This window comes from Carcharhinus amblyrhynchos, chromosome 23, assembly GCF_965287045.1.
Source record: "Carcharhinus amblyrhynchos chromosome 23, sCarAmb.v2.hapA, whole genome shotgun sequence".
In the NCBI taxonomy this organism is placed as follows: Eukaryota; Metazoa; Chordata; class Chondrichthyes; order Carcharhiniformes; family Carcharhinidae; genus Carcharhinus; species Carcharhinus amblyrhynchos.
The window spans coordinates 10023142-10045827 of record NC_137346.1 but is presented as its reverse complement, the minus strand read 5'-3'; the positions used below and the strand labels follow the sequence as shown (position 1 = coordinate 10045827).

At 48.3% G+C, this 22686-nt stretch overlaps 1 protein-coding gene across 11 annotated transcripts in view; it reads left to right on the top strand.

The window, feature by feature from the left end:
* Positions 1-22686, top strand: part of msi2b (musashi RNA-binding protein 2b) — a 560852-nt gene that overhangs the window by 267022 nt on the left and 271144 nt on the right. For all 11 annotated transcript variants that reach the window (XM_080210479.1, XM_080210476.1, XM_080210473.1 and 8 more), the window contains exon 7: positions 7249-7297. In XM_080210479.1, coding sequence (XP_080066605.1) covers positions 7249-7297 — 49 coding nt within the window. The remainder of the gene's footprint in view (positions 1-7248; positions 7298-22686) is intronic.

Genomic DNA, 22686 nt, shown 5'->3' with positions numbered 1-22686 from the left:
ATCCCACCCCAGGCCCTATCCCTACGACCCCACATGTTTACCCTGCTAATCCCTCTAACCTACACATCCCAGGACACTAAGAGGCAATTTAGCATGGCCAGTCAACCTAACCTGCACATCTTCGGACTGTGGGAGGAAACCCACGCAGACCCAGGAAGAACGTGCAAACTCCACACAGACAGTGAACCAAGCCGGGAATCGAACCCAGGCCCCTGGAGCTGTGAGGCAGCTGTGCTAACCCACTGTGCCACCGCGCAACTGGACTTGTGAAGGCAGAGCTCAACAAATATAGGGAAGGGAGAGAGAGAGAGAGATGCTGGAGAAAGAGAGAGTGAAATCAGAAACTTTCTCCTGATTGTGCTGTTCCAAAAGAATGGAGATGTCCAATTAATTAGCAGCAGCAATGTGTCTCTGTGAAAGACAGATTTAACCAAGGGAGCGATCTGGGAGTTGAGTGAGTCGTGCCTTGCCAGCTATGATGCGAATGCTCGATACAGATGTGTTCTTTCAGCTCTGTTTCGAAGGGCACTTTTTCAACCGTGTCATAGGATTAGGCTTACATTTATCCGCCAGGAATTGTCGGTTATTGAGTAACGTATTAAAATCTTCTGTCTAATTCGTGGCCCAGTTATGGGTGGATTGCGAGGGTTTGGAGGGGGGGGATGGTGTGAATTTTAGGCTCCTGGCCGTGCACATTGAGGTTTGGTGGGGCCAGATGTGTGACCTGGTGAACAATTCAAGTGTCCAATCAAATGAGGTGGCCTGACCAGCAACGAGGATGTGTTGGTTGGGCGTCTGGGGTGGAACGTTGCCCTGGGATTGTTCTTGCATGTCCCCCCGTGTTCCAGGTTAAGCAAGGGGGGAGAAGGTGGGTAGGTTGTGGGGGGAGGTGGGGGTTGTTGGGGGGGGTTGGGGTGGGTGAGTTTGACTGAGCTGCTGCAAGCTGCGTCCAGATCCGACTTATGACCGGAACCTTGGGGACCAGAAAGTGCCCCAAGGGCGTGGGCAGCACCCGTGGCGCCACCAGGCAGATTCCTCTTCTGTCTGGCCTCCGCCGGTACCCCCTTCCCCCCAGCCAGAACCGGCGAGAACGTGCGGCATCTGGAATGGTGCGGGGTCAGCTCCCTGGTCGCAGGCTCGACTGGGTTCATTTGATGGGAATTTTTACTGAGGGTTAGGCAATTATTGCCTGGGAAACATACAGTCATTAAAAACATTTAGCCACATCTTTCAACAACAGAGACGCAAAGCTTTGCGATGCGGTGGGCTGGAAGCAAGTGGTGTTTGTGTGTGCGCATGGGAGAAGCTTGTGAGAACCGTTTAACCCTTTGCTGCACACTGCTTGCTCACTGGCCTCTCTTCGCAGATGGAATAGATTCAGTCTCCTTGAAGCCGTCACAGAGGAAATGTTGAGTTATTGACAGGTGGAGTGGATTGACACCTGCTTATAATCCCAGTCCGGATCATTGTTTTGCCTTGGTTGCCTGAATCCAACAATATGGGCAGTCTTGACTCAATTTCTAATGGGTCCACCAGCACAAATTCTGCATAATTATAGAGAATTATTTTTTAGCGCAGGCCATTTGGCCCAACAGATCTCTGCTGGTGCTTCTATTCCACAAAGGCCAACTGTACCTTGTCATTCCTTCATTGTCCACTGACTTTTATGGATTCTCCTCACAATACCTGTGTGTCATATGCTTCAACTCACTCCTGTGGTAGCAAGTTCCGCATTTAAGTTTGGTTATTAATGTCACGAGTAGGCTTACATTAACACTGCAATGAAGTTACTGTGAAAATCCCCAAGTCGCCGCACTCCGACGCCTGTTCGGGTACACGGAGGGAGAATTTAGCACAGCCAATGCCCCTAACCAGCACATCTTTTGGACTGTGAGAGAAAACCGGAGCACCCGCAGGAAACCCACGCAGACATGGGGAGAACGTGCAGACTCCGCACAGACAGTGGCCCAAGGCCGGAATCGAACCCGGGTCCCCGGCGCTGTGAGGCAGCAGTGCTAACCACTGTGCCAGCGTGACGCCCTAGCCTGGATCTCTTAAGACTACTTGGCCAGTAGCTCTGCTACTCTGCCCCCCGTACCCCTGTGATTCAGAGTGCTGATTTATACCATGTCATTTCTCAGTTGTGTGCAGTGGAAGTGCATGATTTCTGAATTGGGTGGAGAGAGTGCGAGAGAGACAGTCAACTGAAGTGCTTCACATCAGCCCTCTGGAAGCGGCAGTGAGAGCAATCGTTTAGTTTGAAACCAGTGACAGCTAGTTTAATGAAAGATTTCTTTATCAGTCCTCTTCGAGTCAGACTGCAAGTCCCATGATACTGCCTTTCATTCTTCCGCTGTCTGTCTGTCTGTATCTTTCTCTCTCTCTCTCCCCCCCCGTCTCTGTCTCTCCCTCTCTCTCTCTCACTCACACTCGCACTCTCAACGCTTGCCAGTTATCATTATGAGTTCCCCCATCTCTGTGTATATCCGTTCCATCATAGATCGTGCCTGCCTGACTGTCTGAGTATCCCTCTCTTCCCTCTCTGCCTGAACTCCTCTTGCCCTTCCTGTGTTCGGCTGGTGCCACTGGTGTCCGCAGTTGGGTGAATCATTTGTCTTCTGACCCAGCGGTCTTTAATCCCCCCTTCCCCGCCCCTCCCACCATCCAGCTCAGCCTCACCTTCCCAATCCTTGGATTCAACAAGGAGGGGCCCTGCTGCCTGAATTTTGGATGGATGTTTTCATTCCGTCGAAGACTTTCTCGAGCACCTGTACGATTCTGGGTTGGGTGTTTGGTAAATCCTGTAGCCTATCCTGTCTAAGCTGGGTCCTGCATAGCCGAGATAGCTGAATCCACCCTGGAAAACGAGAACTGATTTATGGTGGGGGGTGGGTTCTAGATTCCATCGATTGTTAGACAGAACCTTGCTGTGCTGTGGAAGAGAGACTGGGTGGGGTGGACTTTCCCGCCACGTTCTCCCCAATGCCACAAAATCCCATCAAGATCATCAGACCTTTGCACCTGTCTCTCTCTCTCTCCCCTCTCTCTCTCTCTTCCCCCCTCCCCATGAGTCCATCACAGTTGTGGATTAGTTTGGCTTTGCTTTGCTGGGGGTGATTCAGTGGGGTTGTGCGCTAACTCGACAAGAAGTTAGGTTAATTTTATTGGTGCCACAAGTAGGCTCACATTAACACTGCAATTAAATTGCTGTGAAAATCCCCTAATCGCCACACTCCGGCGCCTGTTGGGGTACACTGAGGGAGAATTTAGGATGGCCAGTGCACCCTAACCAGCATGTCTCTGATTTGATTTATTATTGTCACATGTATTAACATACAGTGAAAAGTATTGTTTCTTACGCACAATACAGACAAAGTATACCATTCATGGAGAAGGAAAGAAGAGAGTGCAGAATGTAGTGTTAAAGTCATAGCTAGGGTATGGGACTTTCGGACTGTGGGAGGAAACTGGAGCACTGGGAGGAAACCCACGCAGACACGGGGAGAATATGCAGACTCCGTACAGACAGTGACCCAAGCTGGGAAGCAAACCTGGGTCCCTGGCGCTGTGAGGCAGCAGTGTCACCGTGCCGTCCTGAATCCGGATGAGATTTCAGAATTTTTCTGGAGTGGGGATTGTGTTTCTCAATAAACCCGCGCCCTGTAAAATTACACCCCTCCCCGGGAGCCGGAGATGGGGTGGGGAGGAGGGCAAGCTTGCCTTCTCTCCGGTTTGATAATGTCAGAGTGTCTCAGTAAGTGCGGCACTGGCTAGAGAATAGCCCTGTTAATCCACCCTGGTCTTTTGACAGCACAGCTACCTCAGACAGGCTTGGGGAGATGCAGGAAGGCATTTGGATGCGATTGTGATGCAGACAGAGACAGACACGGTTGGGCTGCAGGTGTGCGCCTGGGATTAAGCACTTGGCAATCCATTATTGCCATGGTCAGTCAGCAGTGAGATTCAGCATTTTGAGATAAAATAGGATCCAGCTTGCAAACCACTGAAGTGAATAGAAATTGAGTTGTTATTTCACAGTGAGGCTCACAAAGAATTGGATTTTTTTTGTATTAAAAAGTATCCTGTGTTAGTTTAAATAAGAGACCTGAACCAAACAGCCAGCGGGACTTGTCATATGATCGTAGAATCAAAGAATTCCTACAGTGCCAAAGGAGGCCACTTGGCCCATTGAGTCTACGCCAACCACAATCCCACCCTGGCCCTTTCCCCGGAACCCTACGCATTTACCCTGCGAATCCTCCTGACACTAAGGGGCAATTCAGCATGGACAACCCACCTAACCCACACATCTTTGGAGTGTGGGAGGAAACTGGAGCACCCGGAGGAAACCCACACAGACACGGGGAGAAGGTGTAGATTCCGCACAGACAGTGACGTGAGGGCGGAATCCAAACCCGGGTCTCCAGCTCTGTGAAGCAGCAGTGCTAACCGCCGTGCTGCCCCCATGAACTTGTTCATGAATGGTATTTTTGAGAGCATTGCTTGCGAGGCTCCTCACCTGGCCCGTTAGAACAAGTGCAGCGCCATCAGCTCCTGGGAGATCCTGCACTTGCTGCTGCCCGGGGAACTGGCCAAGCACGCCGTGTGGGAGGGGATAAAGGTGGTGACCAAGTACACCAGCTCCAAGTAAAACTCCACAATGGACTGAAAAGCACCTCCATCCCAGAGGTCAGATGTAGCTTCACTACTGCGATTGGCCCCTTGCCCTCTCTGTCCTCCCTTCCAGCCAACTCCCAAGTTGAGATTCACCAATTCAACCCATATCGGGGGTGAAACTAGTCCCCATGTCTGTTGGCACACTTGATGTTGTGCCTAGCAACTGAACCATCAAGGCAAATGCCATCCAGCTTTCACTGGTTCGAATAGGGAGACCACTGGGCAATAGTTAACCAACCGGAGGTTGAGTTAAAGCAGTGCAATGGCTCCCAACTAGCACTAGGAGTATCCCTGTAATTGTGTCAAAATTTCCCAGCAGTCCTTTCACCAGGAGCATCATTTCCCCCAATAGTAATGATTGGTTTGGGCCCCATTCCCACTGATTACCCCGTTTAACCAGATGTGCAAACGTGTGTGTGCACACAGCAAAAACTAGAGGCCACCAATATGAGAGAGTCTTTCAACAATCCAATAGGAAATTCACAAAGAACCTTAAGAACATAAGAACTAGGAGTAGGCCATCTGGCTCCGCAAGCCCGCTCCGCTATTCATTAAGATCATGGCTGATCTTCTGGTGGACTCAGTTCCACTTATCCATCTTTCTTACCCTTGATTTACAAGGGAATCGGGGGTTATGGGGAAAATAGGGATGAGAAAATAGGAGAATAGGGATGAGAAAAATATCAGCCATGACTGAATGGCACAGCAGACTCGATGGGCCAAGTGGCCTAATTCTGCTCCTATGTCTCATGGTCTTACTGGATAGTGGTGAGAATGTGGAACTTTGCGACCACTGCAAGTGTTTAAGGTGAATGGGGTAGATGCATTTGAGGGGAAGCTATGTAAGTGGATAATTGAGAAGGGAAATAAGACTACGCTGATGGGTTTGTGCGAGGAAGAGTGGAAGGAGGCTTTGAGTGGAGCACAAACACTCTCATCGGCTGGGTGGGCACAATGACTGTATATACGGTGTCATTCTATATAATAACACAATAGGTATTGCTTTGCCAATGAAGAAACAATTAAAGACTCGTAATATCAGTTACTCTTCCAGAGCATTCATTCCTTCTCCGTCATGTTTGACTTCTTCCTTTCCAATTCAGTGTATTGCCAGGGGCATCATCTGACTGGCCTGTAGAAGTTAGAAAAAGAGGCCTGAGCTGTGCATCACACAGCTGGATGAGGATTCCCTCTACTCACTCAGGAGATAGTTGTACCCCCAGCTGATTAAGAGTGGTGCGACCCAGAACATCGCACAACGCTCTTTCAGTATCACTGAGTTATAGCCACTGATGTGGCAGGACCTAGTGGAGGTATAGCTTACCCGTACACCTAAGGGACAATTTAACTTTTATTGGGTGATTTACAGAGAGAGCTGTTTCACTCAGTGCAGCATGGATAAAAGCTGCCTCTGCTGGCACGAAGTTGACCGCCTGCCAAGGCAGCAGATCGATTCCCAGTCAGGGAATGAAAATTTAGGGACGGCGCAGTGGCACAGTGGTTAGCACTGCTGCCTCACAGTGCCAGGGACCCGGGTTCGATTCCCGGCTCGGGTCACTGTCTGTGCGGAGTCTGCAGGTTCTCCCCGTGTCTGTGTGGGTTTCCTCCGGGTGCTCCAGTTCCCTCCCACAGTCCGAAAGACGTGCTGGTTAGGTGCGCTGACCATGCTAAATTCTCCCTCAGTGTACCCGAACAGGCGCTGGAGTGTGGTGACTCGGGGATTTTCACAGTAGCTTCATTGCAGTGTTAATGTAAGCCTACTTGTGACACTAATAAATAAGATGAATGAGTAATTAAGATAATAATAACAGATACCAAGCAATGAACACATGGTCAGGGCTGTGATCAGTCCCATCCTCTTACTTAGAGACTCCCATATCAATGTCCTCGTCAAAAATCCATTGTTGAGGATTGTGCCACTAGTCTCTCCACCAATCTTGAAAATGCAAAGTATCAATTTGTTTTTTTTTGGCTGGGTGCCCTTGGTGGTGTAGGATGGCAGGTTTATTCTATTCTTTGCCAGTTCATGGATGGGAAACAGTCGACAGTTGTGGAGCCACAAATACAAGATGGTTGCGTGTTTGATGGGGAGGCGATGGCCTGGTGGTATTATTGCTAGACTATTAATCCAGAAACTCACTTTATGTTCTGGGGACCCAGGTTTGAATCCCGCCTCGCCAGATGGTAGAATTTGAATTAAGTAAGAATATCTGGAATTAAAAACCTACTGGTGACCATGAAACCATTGCCGATTGTCAGAAAAACCTATCTGGTTCACTAATGTTCTTTACAGAAGGAAATCTGCTGTCCTTACCCGGTCTGGCCTACATGTGACTCCAGAGCCACAGCAGTGTGGTTGATTCTCAACTGCCCTCCAAGGGCAACTGAGGATAGGCAATAAATGCTGACCAGCCAGTGACACCCATTTCCCATGAATGAAAAAAAGGAAAGTATTTTCTGATTCAAACAGGTTTACCCCAGAACCCTTTATTACTGTATTGCATCACTGAGCTCTTTGGTTATAAATATTAATGTCTGTGTATCTAACCTGAACTGCTTTTTGTCTTGCAGGTTGAAGATGCCATGCTAATGTTTGACAAGACAACTAACAGGCATAGAGGTAAGAGAGAGCTTCCATTGTAAACCCCAATTTCATCCCAATACCACACTGTCACGTAACAGAAAGAGCCAGGGGATTGTATAGTCCAGTCGTACCCAGTGTAAATGTTTAATATTGAGGATCGTGGGTATAAACCCTGTGCCACAGGGATCGGTGCTGGGACCCCAGCTATTCACAATATATATTAATGATTTGGATGAGGGAACAAAATGTAACATCTCAAAATTTGCAGATGGTACCAAGTTGGGTGGGAGGGTGAACTGTGGCGAGCTTGCAGAGATCCTGCAACATGATCTGGATAAGTTGGGTGAATGTGCAAATCAATGGCAGATGCAGTAAAATTTAGATAACTGTGAGGTTATTCACTTTGGAAGCAAAAACAAGAAGACAGATTACTCTCTGGTTGTAAATTGTGAGAGAAGAGTGTGCAGCAAGACCTGGGTGTCCTTGTGCACCAGTCACTGAAGGTAAGCGTGCAGGTGCAGCAGGCAGTAAAGAAGGCAAATGTTATGTTGGCCTTCATTGCGAGAGGTTTTGAGTACAGGAGCAAGGATGTGTTGCAATTACACAGGGGCCTTGGTGAGGCCACACCTAGAGTATTATGTGCAGTTTTGGTCTCCTTTTCTGAGGAAGAATGTTCTTGCTCTCAAGGGAGTGCAGTGAAGGTTTACCAGGCTGATTCCAGGGATGGTGGGACTGATGTATGAGGAGAGATTGACTAGGTTAGGATTGTTTTCACTGGAGTTCAGATGAAGGAGGGGGGAATCTCATGAAGACTTATAAAATTCTAACAGAACTAGACAGGGTAGATGCAGGGAGGATGTACCCGATGTTGGGGGAGTCCAGAACCAGGGGTCACAGTCTGAGGATTCGGGGTGTAGACCATTTAGGATGGAGATGAGGAGACATTTCTTCACCCAGAGAGTGGTGAGCCTGTGGAATTCATTACCACAGGAAGTAGTTGATGCCAAAACATTGAATGTATTCAAGTGGTGGCTGGATATAGCACTTGGGGTGAAAGGGATCAAAGGTTATGGGGAGAAAGCAGGATTAGGCTATTGAGTTGGACGATCAGCCATGATCGTGATAAATGGCAGAAGAAGGCTCGAAGGACTGAATGGCCTCCTCATGCTCCTTTATTCGATGTTTCTGTATTTCTATTATGGTCTGCATTGCTTGACATCAACATTCCATATGCTGAGACTTGATAGAGGCATTAGGATGGACAAGTCAGCAGGGCTGAAGAGCTGGCTGGGTGAACACGGCCTGAGTTAGCTTCAGTAGGTTGGTTGCTCACCAAGTAGTCCCAGAATGACAGAAGCTCGAGTGCAGCGTCCATCTTCTATAAAAGGCAATCTGGATGGTTGAGTGAAAATTGAATCTGACGTCAGTGGAACATAATATTCAACGTATTCTGAACATTAAAACCATGCTGAGTTCCTCTGTTCCTGTAAAAGTGGCGCGGTTTATTTTCAGATGCTGGAGTACATTACCTTTTTGAAACAGATAGCTGTCTCTGACCCTGTGAGCCTACAGTGTCTGTGTTGTCCAGGGAATTGTTGATAAAGGACTCTGGTTGCACTGTCCTATTTAGTTGTGCGTGCCAGGCTTGGATAACTCTGCACAGTACAATCCATTGGGAGGTGGGATTGGGATTTTGGGGTTAATTTTCACATTTGCCCTCCCACTCTATCCCAGCGCTGTTTCTTGTAACAGTGGGTTTTCCAATGGGAGTCCACTAACCTGGAGTCCAGTGGAGTGTCTGGCTGCTCAGGATAGGTGTGATTTGCAGCTGTCTTTTTGGAAGAGGAGATTTCTACTCCCAAAGCAAGTGGGCGGCACGGTAGCACAGTGGTCTCTGCCACAGTGGCAGTTAGCACTGCTGCCTCACAGCACCAGGGACCTGGGTCCAATTCTGGCCTTGGGTCACTGTCTGTGTGGAGTTTTCACGTCCTCCCCATCTCTGCGTAGATTTCCATCAGTTGCTCCCATTTCCTCCCACAATCCAAAGTTGTGCGGATTAGGTGTATTGGCCATAGTAAATTGTCCCTTAGTATCAGGGGGATTAGCAGGGTAAATAAATGGGGTTGCGGGGCTAGGGCCTTGGTGGGATTGTTGTCAGTGCTGGCTCGATGGGCCAAATGGTCTCTTTCTGCACCGTAGGGATTCTATGCTTCTATTCAATGGGTTCTAAGTTCCGCCGTGCTGATCTGTAAATACTGACTAAAAATAATAGGGATGTTTTGGAGGAAGGATGCCATTGTTGGTTATCCTCCTTCCAGTGACATTGGGCGACAGAGGGCATGGCACAATATGCAGTGGCCAAGGCGTCCCGACATTTCACATCTGCCAAGGTGCCACGTCTGAGGCACAGCTGGCTGGCGGTGGTGATATGGGGGAAAACTCTTGATGGAGGGGGGCCTGGGTTAGCAGATGGTCAGATGTTGAACTGTGCTGCCTGCCATTGCGACTACCGCAAAGCACAGGGCTGACACACCCTGTGACCGTATCGATGAGATGGTGGCCCTGCAGGCTGACCTATGGCACAGGGCATGACCGCAGCATGCAGCACTCCATCCACTTCAGTGATCAATGGAGGGCATTGGGGGTGGGCTGTTCCATCACTTCCTTGCCAATTGGTGTCTGCCCTTTCTCCGCCTTGCCCCTTGGGGTAGTGTGGATTTTGTCTCGGTCTTCTACCGCTGCCCCTTAATCACCTTCACACCATGTGAAATTTTCAGAACCTGTCACTGGTGTACCCACTCGGCATCACTCTTGTCTCTTTGAGTCAGAAGGTTCTGGGTCTGAGTTCCACTCTAATAGAGGAGGCACAGTCTCAGAATAAGGGACAGGTCATTTAAGCCTGAGAGGAGGAGGAATTCCTCAGAGGGTGGTAAACTTTTGGAATTCCCTACCCCAGAAGCTTGATTGTTGAACATGTTGAAGACAAATTAATTGGTTTCTGGTTACTGATGACATCCAGGAATCAGGGAATAGTGCAGGGAAGCGGTGTTGAGGTAGCTCATCGGCCTTGATGCAGTTGAATTCTGGAGCACGCTCGATGGGCTGAATGGCCTCCTCCCGTTTATATGTTCTGGTCTCTATGTGGAAAAAGATTTTACAGATGCACTGGAGGAGGTGGCAACGTAAGGGGGTGCAAATCAGCAAATTTAGACACTCAAAAATGAGAAATATTTCACAGCGTTAATGCCACTAAAATGTAATAAATATATGCGCATTAATTTTGTTAGCAAATACCATAAGTAAATGATTGATTCGTGCCAGAAAGAAAAGTTCAGACATTTTCATGTTATAAACATTGATGCTACAAGAGGACGTGTTTATCTGAAACATTCTCGTCTATTTTTAAACATTTGTTCTTTTCATGGGCTGTGGAATCACTTACAAGGCCAGCATTTATCGCCCATCCCCAATTGCCCCTGAGCTGAGTGTCTCACTAGGCCGTGTCAGAGGGCCTAGAGTTAAGGGTCAGTCATGTTGCTGTGGGTCTGGAGCCACAGATAGGCCAGACCAGTTGAGAATGGCAGGTTAGGGCGGCATGGTGGCACAGTGGTTAGCGCTGCCGCCTCACAGCACTAGGGACCGGGTTCGATTCTGGCCTTGGGTGTTTGTGCGTAGTTCTCCCCGTGTCTGCGTGGGTTTCCTCCGAGCGCTCCAGTTTGCTCCCACAGTCCAAAGATGTGCGGGTTAGGCGGATTGGCCATGCTAAATTAGTGTCCCAAAATATGTGGGTTAACTGGATTAGCCATGGGGTTTCGGGAATAGGGCAGGGGAGAGGGCCTGGGTATGATACTCTGTCGGAGAGTCAGTGCAAACTTGATGGGCCTCATGGCTTTCTTCTGCACCGTAGGGAATCTATTCTATATTTTGTTCTATTTCCTTCCCTGAAGGACATTAGTGAACCAGATGGGTTTTTAACGACAATTGATGATCGATGTTTTTATAAAACCATCACAATTTTTTCTGACAAACTAACACACCTAATCAGACAATGTTGACAGTAACATGAATCCTCCTTGTAAAACCACATTGTTTTTGCTCATGCTTACTACCACTCATGCAGGACCCTGTCTCATTCTGTGATGTCCTGTCAGCGATGGAGACGAGGGTTTTGGCCTGTTCTCCTGTTTGGTCTCAGCCACGTCTTTGAGCACTTGTGACTTCATTTTGGGTCGGCCTGTGGGCCACTTTGGCGGACCCCCACAGACCACCAATGGTCCGCGAACTACACTTTGAGAATCTCACAGCGCCAAGGACCATGATTCAATTGCGGCCTCAATTTGGGTCACTGTCTGTGCGGAGTTTGCACATTCTCCCCATATCTGCGTGGGTTTCCTTCAGGTGCTCCGGTTTCCTCCTACAGTCTGAAAGACGTGCTGGTCATGGTAAATTGCCCCTTAGGTGTCAGGGGAATTAGTGGGGTAAATATGTGGGGTTAGGGGGATAGGTCCTTGGTGGGGTTGTAGTCAGTGCAGACTCAATGGACCGAATGGCCTCCTTCGGCACTGTAGGGATTCTATGAGACCCCTTCTATGTTGCCCCATTCTGTGATAGAATTGGTCACACTTGCCAGAGTGTGTCAGTCTGCAGACTGAATTCCACACATGCCTATTTGAGACAGCCAGCCAGCCCGCATGAGCTCCCACAGCCACTGTGCAGGAACAGGAAACCCCATTTAAGCAGTGGGACCAGATGATCCCATCAAAAGTCTTTCAACTGGACCGCTTGTTCCCCTGGATGGAATTTTTAGCAGTCAGAAGTGTGGTTGGACTGGGTCAGGATGTGACTGGGAAAGGCCCAAGAGTGTGATTCCTGGAGACCCCTGGGTCTCAGGAAGTCTCATTTATTTGGGGCAAGCTGTTGAGAAGGGAGAAGACTATCAGGTCATGGTTGGGTAAAGGGTATGAATGGAAAAGGGAAGTAAAGGAGGTAAAAATGGAAATTGAGTTGCAAGATCAGCCATGATCAAATTGAATGACAGAACAGGCCCAAGGGAGTGAATGGCCTCTTCTTGATGTTACCACTTGGGTTATGGGAGTTTGGAATCGTAACTTTGGATCAAAGGTATGCAGGTTAGATGAGTTGGCCAGGCTAAATTGCTCCTTAGTGTCAGGAGGACTAGCTAGGGTAAATGCATGGGGTTATGGGGACAGGGCCTGAGTGGGATTGTTTTCAGTGCAGGTTCGATGGGCCGAATGGCCTCCTCCTGTACTGTAGGGATTCTATGATTCTGTGACCAGGTGGTATCGTGGATGTTGAGAAGACTTTTTCTGGCAGATCGAAGCCCCTCATTTTACTGCTGCCTTGTTGTTGGGCTGGTGATTGGGTCCTCCACAGTAGAGTTGTAGAGGCTCCTGTAATGGTGAGTCAGTAATTTAATAATCAGGATCATTGGCTCGACACAGCTCAGCTGAATGTGTTTGTTATGAGTGCACCCTGTCATTTCCATTTCTAGAGACCCGCCATGAGGATTGACGATTACTCCCTTGTTCCTTGAAAGGTGTTTTCCTCCACTGCCCTTCCTTCACCCCTCAGTGAGACTGACTGAAGTGACAGTCTACTCAGTTTAAAGTTTATTTATTAGTCACAAGTAGGCTTACATTAACACTGCAGTGAAGTTGGTGTGAAAATCCCCGAGTCACCACACTGTTCGGGTGCACCGAGGGAGAATTTAGCACGGCCAATGCACCTGACTAGCAGCTCTTTTGGACGATGGGAGGAAACCGGAGCACTTGGAGGAAACCCACGCAGACACAGGGAGAACGTGCAGATTCTGCACAGACTGATCCAAGCCGGGAGTCGAACCCGGGTCCCTGGCACTGTGAGGTAGCACTGCTAACCACTGTGCCGCCCTGCTGCCCTTCCGTTTTTCCCTTCCTGGGTTACAACCCAATCGTCATAGAGCCCTGCAGTGCAGAAAGAGGCCATTTGACCCATCATGTCTGCACCAACCACAATCCCACCAAGGTCCTACCCCTATATCCCTACATATTTTACCCGCTAATCCCTCTAACCTACGCATCTCAGGACACGAAGGGGCAATGTTTTTTAGCATGGCCAATCAACTTAACCCGCACATCTTTGGACTGTGGGAGGAAACTGGAGCACCCGGAGGAAACCCACGCAGACACGAGGAGAATGTGCAAACTCCACACATCCAAAGATTCAGGCATCAGAGGAAACTGCTTTTGGAAGTTGCGTGAATTTTTGTCGCCCTCTGAATTCCGGGCTCCTTTTAACCTCGGTTAAAATTGACTGCAATACTGCTAAAAGGACAGACACCTCGGGAAGGACGCACTCCTCCTTCTCCTCCTCCTCCTCTCCCCCCACACGTATCCCATTCTTCACGGTCTCTCCACAACAACTTGGGTGAAAATCTGGGCATCGTATAAAAATTTTTAAAATTACATTTTGAGGCATTGAGATGAGGGAGGGAAGAGGAAGGTGAGAGAGGCTGAATTCCTCGGAGGGCTTTACTCACTTAACCCGTGATTTAAAAAAAAAGGCCAAGGAACTTGGAATCCATTTAATGCTCAGCCTTGCTGAGGCCTCGAGGGTAGCTTTTAGCTCGCAAGCAATCAATCCAGACATCGTGCAGCGTCCCCACGGAAATCTGTGGTTCTGTATCTCAGCCTGCCCCACGGCCACCAGGGTGAAGGGGCATCGTGAAGATATATCCACTGACAGGCCTAATTTCAATCCCCGCTTCCCCCCCCCCCCCCCCCCCCCCCCCCCCCCCCCCAACCCCAAGCCGGTGTACCAGTTCACCCTTCCCCCAAATCCCCCCTCGTACGGATGGCTGTCTGGCATCACTCCTCTAATCACTTTACCCAAGGACAGGGCCTATCCACTTGAGTAGTGGGGAACCAGTTTGATGCAAAACCCTCGAACACAAAGAAGGAAGAAAATTACGGCACAGGAACAGGCCCTTTGGCCCTCCAAGCCTGCACCAACCATGCAGTCCGATTGAACTAAAATCCCCTACCCTTCCGGAGACATATCCCTCTATTTCCATCCTATTCATGTATTTGTCGAGGCGCCCCTTATAAGTCCTTACCATACCTGCTTCCATTACTTCCCCCGGCAGCGAGTTCCAGGTATCCACCACGCTCTGTGTAAAAAAAATGTGTTTCGTACATCTCCTTTAAACCTTGCCCCCTGCACCTTAAACCCATGCCCCCTAGTAATTGATTCTGGGAAAAAGCTTCCGACTATCCACTCTGTCCATGCCCCTCATAATCTTGTAATCTTCTATCAGATCACCCCTCAACCTCCATTGTTCCTCGTCGTTAACTCGTGACCTCCTGACTCATGTCCTATAACCTTTGACCACAGTTCAAATTCTGTGAGCACCTGACATTGTGTTGGTTGTGAATGTAGCCTGTGTCCACCGCGCAAACCAACCTCCCATCCATTGACTCTGCCTACACTTCCCGCTGCCTCGGCAAAGCAGCCAGCATAATTAAGGACCCCACGCACCCCGGACATTCTCTCTTCCACCTCTCGTCAGGAAAAGAGTCTGAGGACACATACCAACCGACTCAAGAATAGCTTCTTCCCTTCTGCCATCAGACTTTTTAATGGACCTACTTTGCATTAAGCTGATCTTTCTCTACACCCCAGCTGTGACTGTGACACTACATTCTGCACTCATTTCTTTCCTTCTCTATGAATGGTATGTTTTGTCTGTACAGCACACAAGAAACAATACTTTTCACTGTATGGTAATACATGTGACAATAATAAATCAAATCAAATGTCCAAGCTGTGAGCTAAACTCTTGACCATGTGAGAGCAGTATGCGCTGTAGTGGTCTGTGTATAAACCACCCCCCTCTCACACACCAGGGTATAACCCCCCCACCCTTACAAACCCCCTCCCCCTCTATATACACACACACAGACACACACACACGCGCACACACACCAGGATATAATACCCAATGGGTGGCAGGTCTGTTACTGACCATGGGCACAAATCAAGGTATCAGTTCAAGAGTTTCGCACACAAACTACATTAGCAACACGGCGAGTGGACATTTTTCTTACCTGGAGTGTGTTAGCCCCAACAGGTTGAGTAATCCTATTTGCGACGTTGTGTCAGGTGACGGTGCTGAAACCACCTGCTCCCCCACTCTCCTCCGTTCCCTCGGGTGGCTTGACTACACTCAGCCGCCCCCTCTCACAGGCAGAGGACCACAGGAAGTCTCTCACGAGCTCTCAGCGTGTGGAGAACTGTGCTTAATATCGATGCTTCACATTGACACTAGGAGTCAGTGCCATTCATACACTGTAAGTGGGGTTTGGAATCCACTCTGCCTTTTTATTTTTTGGTTGCTGTTTAATGAAACAATATCATTGTTCTGCCCTCGCCGTGGATGAGCTACTCAAAATGTAGGAATCAAGTGGCTGTAATTTGGTGTTAATACCTGTTTAGTCAGAAGAGCTAACTGAAGTGGTGCAACAGGGAATAACATGGGCCAGCCTGGCACTTAAAAATGCCTGCAAAGCTTGGTAATGGTGCCAGGCTGAGGTTTGTGTGTGCGCTGCATGATGCATTTCTCTTTAAGTCGACATTAATTAGGTTAAAACGGAATAAACCGCTGCCCCAGGTTTTAACAAAAAAGTCAAAGCCCTAATGCTCTGAAATGAGAAACAGAGGTTGCATTGTTGGGGGTCAGTTTAGCTTGGTTGGCTGGATGGCTGGTTAGTGACGCAGGACGACGCCGACAGTGTGGGTTCAATTCCCGTACCGGCTGAGGTTCTTCATGAAGGTCCAGCCTCGCTCCTCGCCTGAGTTGTGGTGACCCTCAGGTTCAATCACCACCTCATCTGCTCTCTCCCCCTCAAAGGGGAGAATGGGACTCTGGCCCCTTTTTACTTTTGCCCTTGGACTGCTTACTCAGCCCAATTGCTTCACGTACAAAAGGCTTGGCCATCGCAGGAGACCAAACGTAACACGATTTAGAAATCAGTCCCGGAATAAAGAAGCCATCTAGGCATTCACATTGTTAACACCTTTCACAACCTCAGGGTAAATCCAAGTGCTTCACCCACCAGTGAAGGTAGAAAATGCTGTAGTGAGATCCCACACAAATGATCAGGTTAAACGATAGAATGCCTCAAGAGGCCCTTCGGCCCATCGGGTCTGGGTGAAAAGAGCATCTCACCCAATCTCTCCTGACCACCCTATCCCTGTGACCCGAGCGTTTACAATGGCTAAGCCCCCAACCTACGTGTCAGATGTAGGTTGCATTACAAGCAGACAATCTGCTTTTAGCGTTGTTGATGGATTGAAAGGCAAATATTGGCCAGGACAGCAGGGGAACTCTTCTGCCTTCCTTTGCAGTCATGTCATGTCATGAGGTCTCGTTGGAAAGACGGCTCAAAGATGGGGAGGATCCTGAACAATAATACAGGTTGACCATCAACATACTCCCATCAACACACAGATTTGTCTGAATGATCCCGGGAATGAAAAGCTTGACATATGAGGAACGTTTTAAGGACTCTGGGTCTGTACTGAATGGAGTTTAGAAGGATGAGGTGGTGGGGGGGTGTGGCGGCCGGATTCTCATTGAAACTTACAGAATACTGAAAGGCCTGGGTAGAGTGGACGTAGGGAAGATGTTTCTGTTAGTAGGAGAGATTAGGATCGGAGGGTGTAGATTCAGAATAAGGTGATTGGAATCGCATGTAGGCCAGACTGGGTAAAGACGACAGATTTTCTTCCCTAAAGAGGCATTGGTGAACCTGATGTTTTTTTACACCAATCGGCAATGGTTTCGTGATCATTTTTTTAATTCCGGATTTTTATTCATTCAAATTTCACCATCTACTGTGGTGGGATTCGAACCCAGACCCCCAGAGCATCACCCTGGGTCTCTGGATGACTAGTGCAATGGCAATACAGCCACATCACTGAGTGTGGACAGGGATTAACGCACGGTGACACTGGTCAGCACTGCTGCCTCACAGCGCTAGGCACCCGGGTCCGATTACCGGCTTGGGTCACTGTCTGTGCGGAGTCTGCATGTTCTCCCCGTGTCTGCGTGGGTTTCCTCCAGGTGCTCCGGTTTCCTCCCACAGTCTGAATAAAATGCTGGTTAGTTGCATTGACCAGGCCAAATTCCCCCTCAGTGTACCCGAACAGGTGCTGGAATGTGGCAGCTAGTGGATTTTCACAATAACTTCATTGCAGTGTTAGAAGATTTAGGAACAGAATAAGGCCACTCGACCCTTTGCGTCTGCTCTACCATTCAATCATTTTTCTCATCCCCATTCTCCTGCCTTTTCCCCATAATCCCTGATCCCCTCATTAATCAAGAACCAATCTATCTCTGTCCTAAGTGACCTCCACAGCCTTCTCCGCAAAGAATTCCACAGATTCACCACCCCCTGGCTGAAGAAGTTCCTCCTCATTCAAAGAATCATCCCTTTAGCCTGAGGTTGTGTCCTCTGGCTCTAGTTTTTCCTACTAGTGGAAACATCCTCTCCACATCCAGACCTCGCAGTATCCTGTAAGTTTCAATAAGCTCCCCCCCGCCCCACTCGTCCTTCTAAACTCCAACGAGTACAGACCCAGAGTCCTCACCCGTTCCTCATGTGACAAGCTCTTCATTCCAGGAATCATTCTTGTGAATCTCCTCTGGATCTTTTCCAAGACAAGCACACCCTTCCTATGTTAGTGTAAGCCTACTTGTGACACTAATATATATACTTTTAAACTTAGAAGTAGAAGATGTGAGAAAGACTCCGCAGGCTGGGCAGCATCTGCAGGAATGGGAACAGAGCTAATGTCCAGGGTTGGTGAACAATTCCATTTCCAGATCTCCAGTGCCGTTGCTTGTCCTGAGCCTGGGGATGTGCTGATTAAAATGTGACATCTGAGTTGTGACAGGAGGTAGATTTCCTGGATTTGAAAAATAATAACTGGCTGCCTTTGCTTCTGAAATGAATGTCCGCATCGCCACTAACAGAAACAGCATGTTCCAAACCAGCGCTGACATTTCAGATGATTGAAATGCAGATTAGAGATTGTTTTGCATTTAAACAATATCATTTATTTTTAGATTATGTTTGATAGCGCAGGAGTGGAACAGGCTGAAGTAATTTTACCATCCATTTTACAAAGGGAAAGCTCACTTTAAGCATAGGGGGGAGCAGGCTATAATCAGCGTGCTATATTATTAAATATAGTCACCTTGCAAGTTTGCATTTCCAAATGCAAAGAGTGCGTTTGGGTACACTTATGGGCAGGATGACTCGGAGGTTACTGCATCCGGTGGCACAGTGGTTCACACTGTTGCCTCACAGCACCAGGGACCCGGGTTTGATTCCTGACTTGGGTCACTGTCTGCCTGGAGTTTGCACATTCTCCCCTTGTCTGTGTGGGTTTCCTCCGTGTGCTTCAGTTCCCTCCCAAGGGCCAAAGACGTACGGGTTAGGTTTTTTGGCCTTGCTAAATTGCCCCTTAAGGTGGAATTTTATCATCCCGCTGCTAAGATTTCCATGCAAAGATCCATTAACCTTGGGTGGGATTTACTAGTCTTGGGGCGAGCATGGCCGAAAAATCCCACCCTTAGTGTCAGGGGGATTAGTAGGGTAAATATGTGGGGTTACGGGAATAGAGCGGGGGGGGGGGGGGCGATTGTGGTCAGTGCCGACTCGATGGGCCAAATGGCCCCCTTCTGCACTGCAGGCATTCGAAGAGGAGACTGCAGTTGATGATTACAGGTGTTGAAAGTACAAAAGGGTAGTTTGATCAGGTAGACAGAAAGAATCATAGAATCCTTACAGTGCTGAAGGAGGCCATTTGGCCCATCGAGACCCTATTCTGGTAACCCCTCAAATGTACTGTTAATCCCTAGCGCTAAGGGGCAATTAAGCATGGCCAATAAATCTAACCTCACATCTTTGGACTGTGGGAGGAAACTGGAGAACCCGGAGGAAACCCACACGGACACGGGGAGAATGTGCAAACTCCGCAATGACAGTGACCCGAGGCCGGAATTGAACCCGGGTCCTTGGCGCTGCGAGGCAGCAGTGCTAAACCACCATGCTGCCCAAGGGAATATCTTCGCTCGTGGCGCGTTCCAAACTAGGGGTTACTGACATAAGATGTTCGCAAATGAATCCAGTGGGAGTTGGGGAGAAGCTTCAAAGGAATGAGTCAGAATGGAGCTCATTACCTGCCATACGAAAGCTTTGAGGTGAAAAGCATCGGTGCATTGCAATTCTTTTAAGTACGCGAGGGAGAAGAGAGTAGAAGGTGGAGTGGGAGGAGTAGGATGTGGATGGAGCATGGGTTGCAGCACGGGGCCAGATGGGCCGAATGGCCTGGCGTACGTTCGGTTTAATTCTATGTAGTTCATGTTTGCAGTTGGCTCTAATGCTGAACATGTGGCAATAGATTGATCAGTGTGAAGCGGGTGACAGAAAACAGGACATTTACAAACCAGGACTGACACTACAGATGATCTAAATGTAGATGAGCAATCGTTTTGCATTTAAATAATAAAAGTTTATTTTTAGGCAGGCCAGCAGCTCGCGAGGAAAGAATTGGCAGAAATCATTTTAATATATCTGGCAAAAACACTCGCTTTCAACACACTGGCAAGATCGTAATCGTGGCTTTTTTTTTCCCGAAATGAAAATGTACTTTATTGCTATTGAATATAAAGTTACAAATTAAATAGAATAGTGGGCCCAGAAGACGCAAAGCTGTTTCTGTCAAATGATGTGTTTGCAGAAATGTTCATCTTCTATTATTCACAGCTTCAGAACAGATTTCTTGGAACTAAATATAGAATTACTCCCTCTTTGTCAGTTTATAGGAAGCCTGTTATTTGCTGTGTGGTCGAGTCTTCCAAATAGGACCATCTTTTAATGTGTGAGGATTTTCTATGCGAGTGTGACCTTTTTTTTTAACCAAGTGCTTTTTTTTGTAACCCCCCCTGAAAGGTTTCTGTTCCTTGTAGAGTGGTTGGGGGGTGGGGGGGGAATGGTGGAAGGAAGGAGGGAGATGTCTCATCTCTCTGACCAAACTCGGCTCACCTCTTTGCCCCCTCTTCTACCTTCCCCCGCCTCTGCACCAAAATGTTCTGTACAGCAGAAGGAAAAGCCTCTACTTTGAGGCTAAAATGGCAGAACGCCTTGCAGAGCTGCTAACTGGTAGCACAATGGTCCCGGGTTCGATTCCGGCCTCGGGTCACTGTCTGTGCGGAGTCTGCACCTTCTCCCCATGCCTACCTGGATTTCTTCCCACAGTCCGAAAGACGTGCGAGTTAGGTTGATTGGCCATGGTAAATTGCCCCTTCGTATGAGGGGTCAGTAGGGTGAATAAGTAGGGTTATGGGGATGGGGCCTGGGTGGGATTGTGGTCGGTGCAGACTTGATGGGCTGGATGGCCTCCTTCTGCACTACAGGGATTCTATGGTTCAATCCAACATGAATGTAAACAAGCTGGTCGGGTGATTAAAATCCGGCTGATCGACCAGTGTCCTAATGGAGGAGACCCTGCTATCACCTGGAGTACACTTTGGATCATCTTACCCTAGCAAGGATGCACTTGTCTGAGATCACTTACCAACTGTCTCAAGAACAGACTTTTGAATGGACCTCCCTTGCATTAAGTTGACCTTTCTCTGCACCCTAGCTATGACTGTAACATTACATTCGGCACTCTCTCCTTTCCTTCTCTATGAACGGTATGCTTTGTCTGTATTGCGCGCAAGGAACTATAGTTCTCACTGTATACCAACACGTGTGACAAAAAATCAAATCAAAACTTGCTTTGAAAGCAGTTTAGACAAGCTTCACTTGACTGATTCCTGGGATGTGGGTATATGAATTCTGTGGAAAGACTAAGCAAGTTGGGCCTGTGCTCCTTGGAGTTGAGAAGAGCAAGAGGTGGTCTTATTGAGACGTAGAATAAGAATGTGGCGAGGGGGCTTGGCTGGGTGGATGCTGAGTGGTTGTTTTCCCTCATGGGGGAATCGAGAACTGGTTTCAAATAAGTGGTCTTCTATTTAAGGCGGAGGGGAGGAAGAATTTTTTTCTCTCTGAGGGTCAGCAGAATTTGGAATTCTTTTCCCCCAGAGAGCAGTGGATTTATTCAAGGCTAAATTAGATTTTTGATCGACAAGTGAGTCGTGGATGAGCACTTGGCACATCATAACATTCAAGGCTATGGGCTAGGTTCTGGTCAGTGGATCAGGTGGGACATCAGGCGTTTCTTGTGTTTTTTTTAAATTCACCTCTGGGACACATGGATGTCGCTGGTTGGCCAGCATTTATTGCCCAGCCCTACTTACCCGAGGGCATTGCTGTGGCTCTGGAGTCACATGTCAGCCAGACCAGTAAGGATGGCAGATTTCTTTTCCTAAAGGGCATTAGTGAACCAGATGGGTTTTTCTGACAATTGACAATGGTTTCATGGTCATCAGTAGATTCTTAATTCCAGATACTTTTTATTGAATTCAAATTCCATCAGCTGCCGTGGCAGGATTCGAACCTGGGTCCCCAGAGCATTAGCTGAGTTGCTGAATTAATAGTCCAGCAATAATACCACTAGGCTGTCACCTCCCTGTGTTGGTGAAGACTCAATGGACCGAAGGACTTCTACTGCCCTCTATCCTCTATGATTCTAAGAATTATGGGGAGCAGGTGGGAAAGTGGCATTAAGGGTACCATCAGATCAGCCATTGAATGACAGAGCAGGTTAGATGTGCTAAATGGCCTACTTCTGTTTCTTGAGATCTTATCCAGCCGACACATGTGACTCTAAACCCTACGTTGTATGATAGACTTGTGACGTTCTCTGAGGAAGGGGGTGGGGGGTGGAGGCAATAAAGCTGCTTGCTTTTGACCTCCACAGCTCCCCTTAACATCTCACCTTAACAAAACCCTCAATGAACAATTTCAGATTTAAATTAATTGATCCAATGTTAGTTCCTGCAGAAGAAAGTTCCAAACCTCTGCCATCATTTATGTGTTGAGGTGTTTCTAACGAATATCTGAATGCCAAGTCCACCGGTGCTGCTAGCAGTCCAGTTCAGAGCATCACTGTTACTCAAACTGTTACTGTTTGCCTCTCCTCCCCCTCTCACTGGTTCCCATTCACTGGTTATGTGGCCATGCTGTGGCACTGTGGCACAGTGACACTGGTTAGCACTGCTGCCTCACAGTACCAGGGACCCAGGTTCGATTCCCCGCTTGGGTCACTGTCTGTGTGGAGTTTGCACGTTCTCCCCGTGTCTGCGTGCGTTTCCTCCAGCTGCTCCAGTTTCCTCCCGCAGTCTGTGTGATGTGTGGGATAAGACCATTAGACATAGGAGCAGAATTAGGCCACTCAGCCCATTGAGTCTG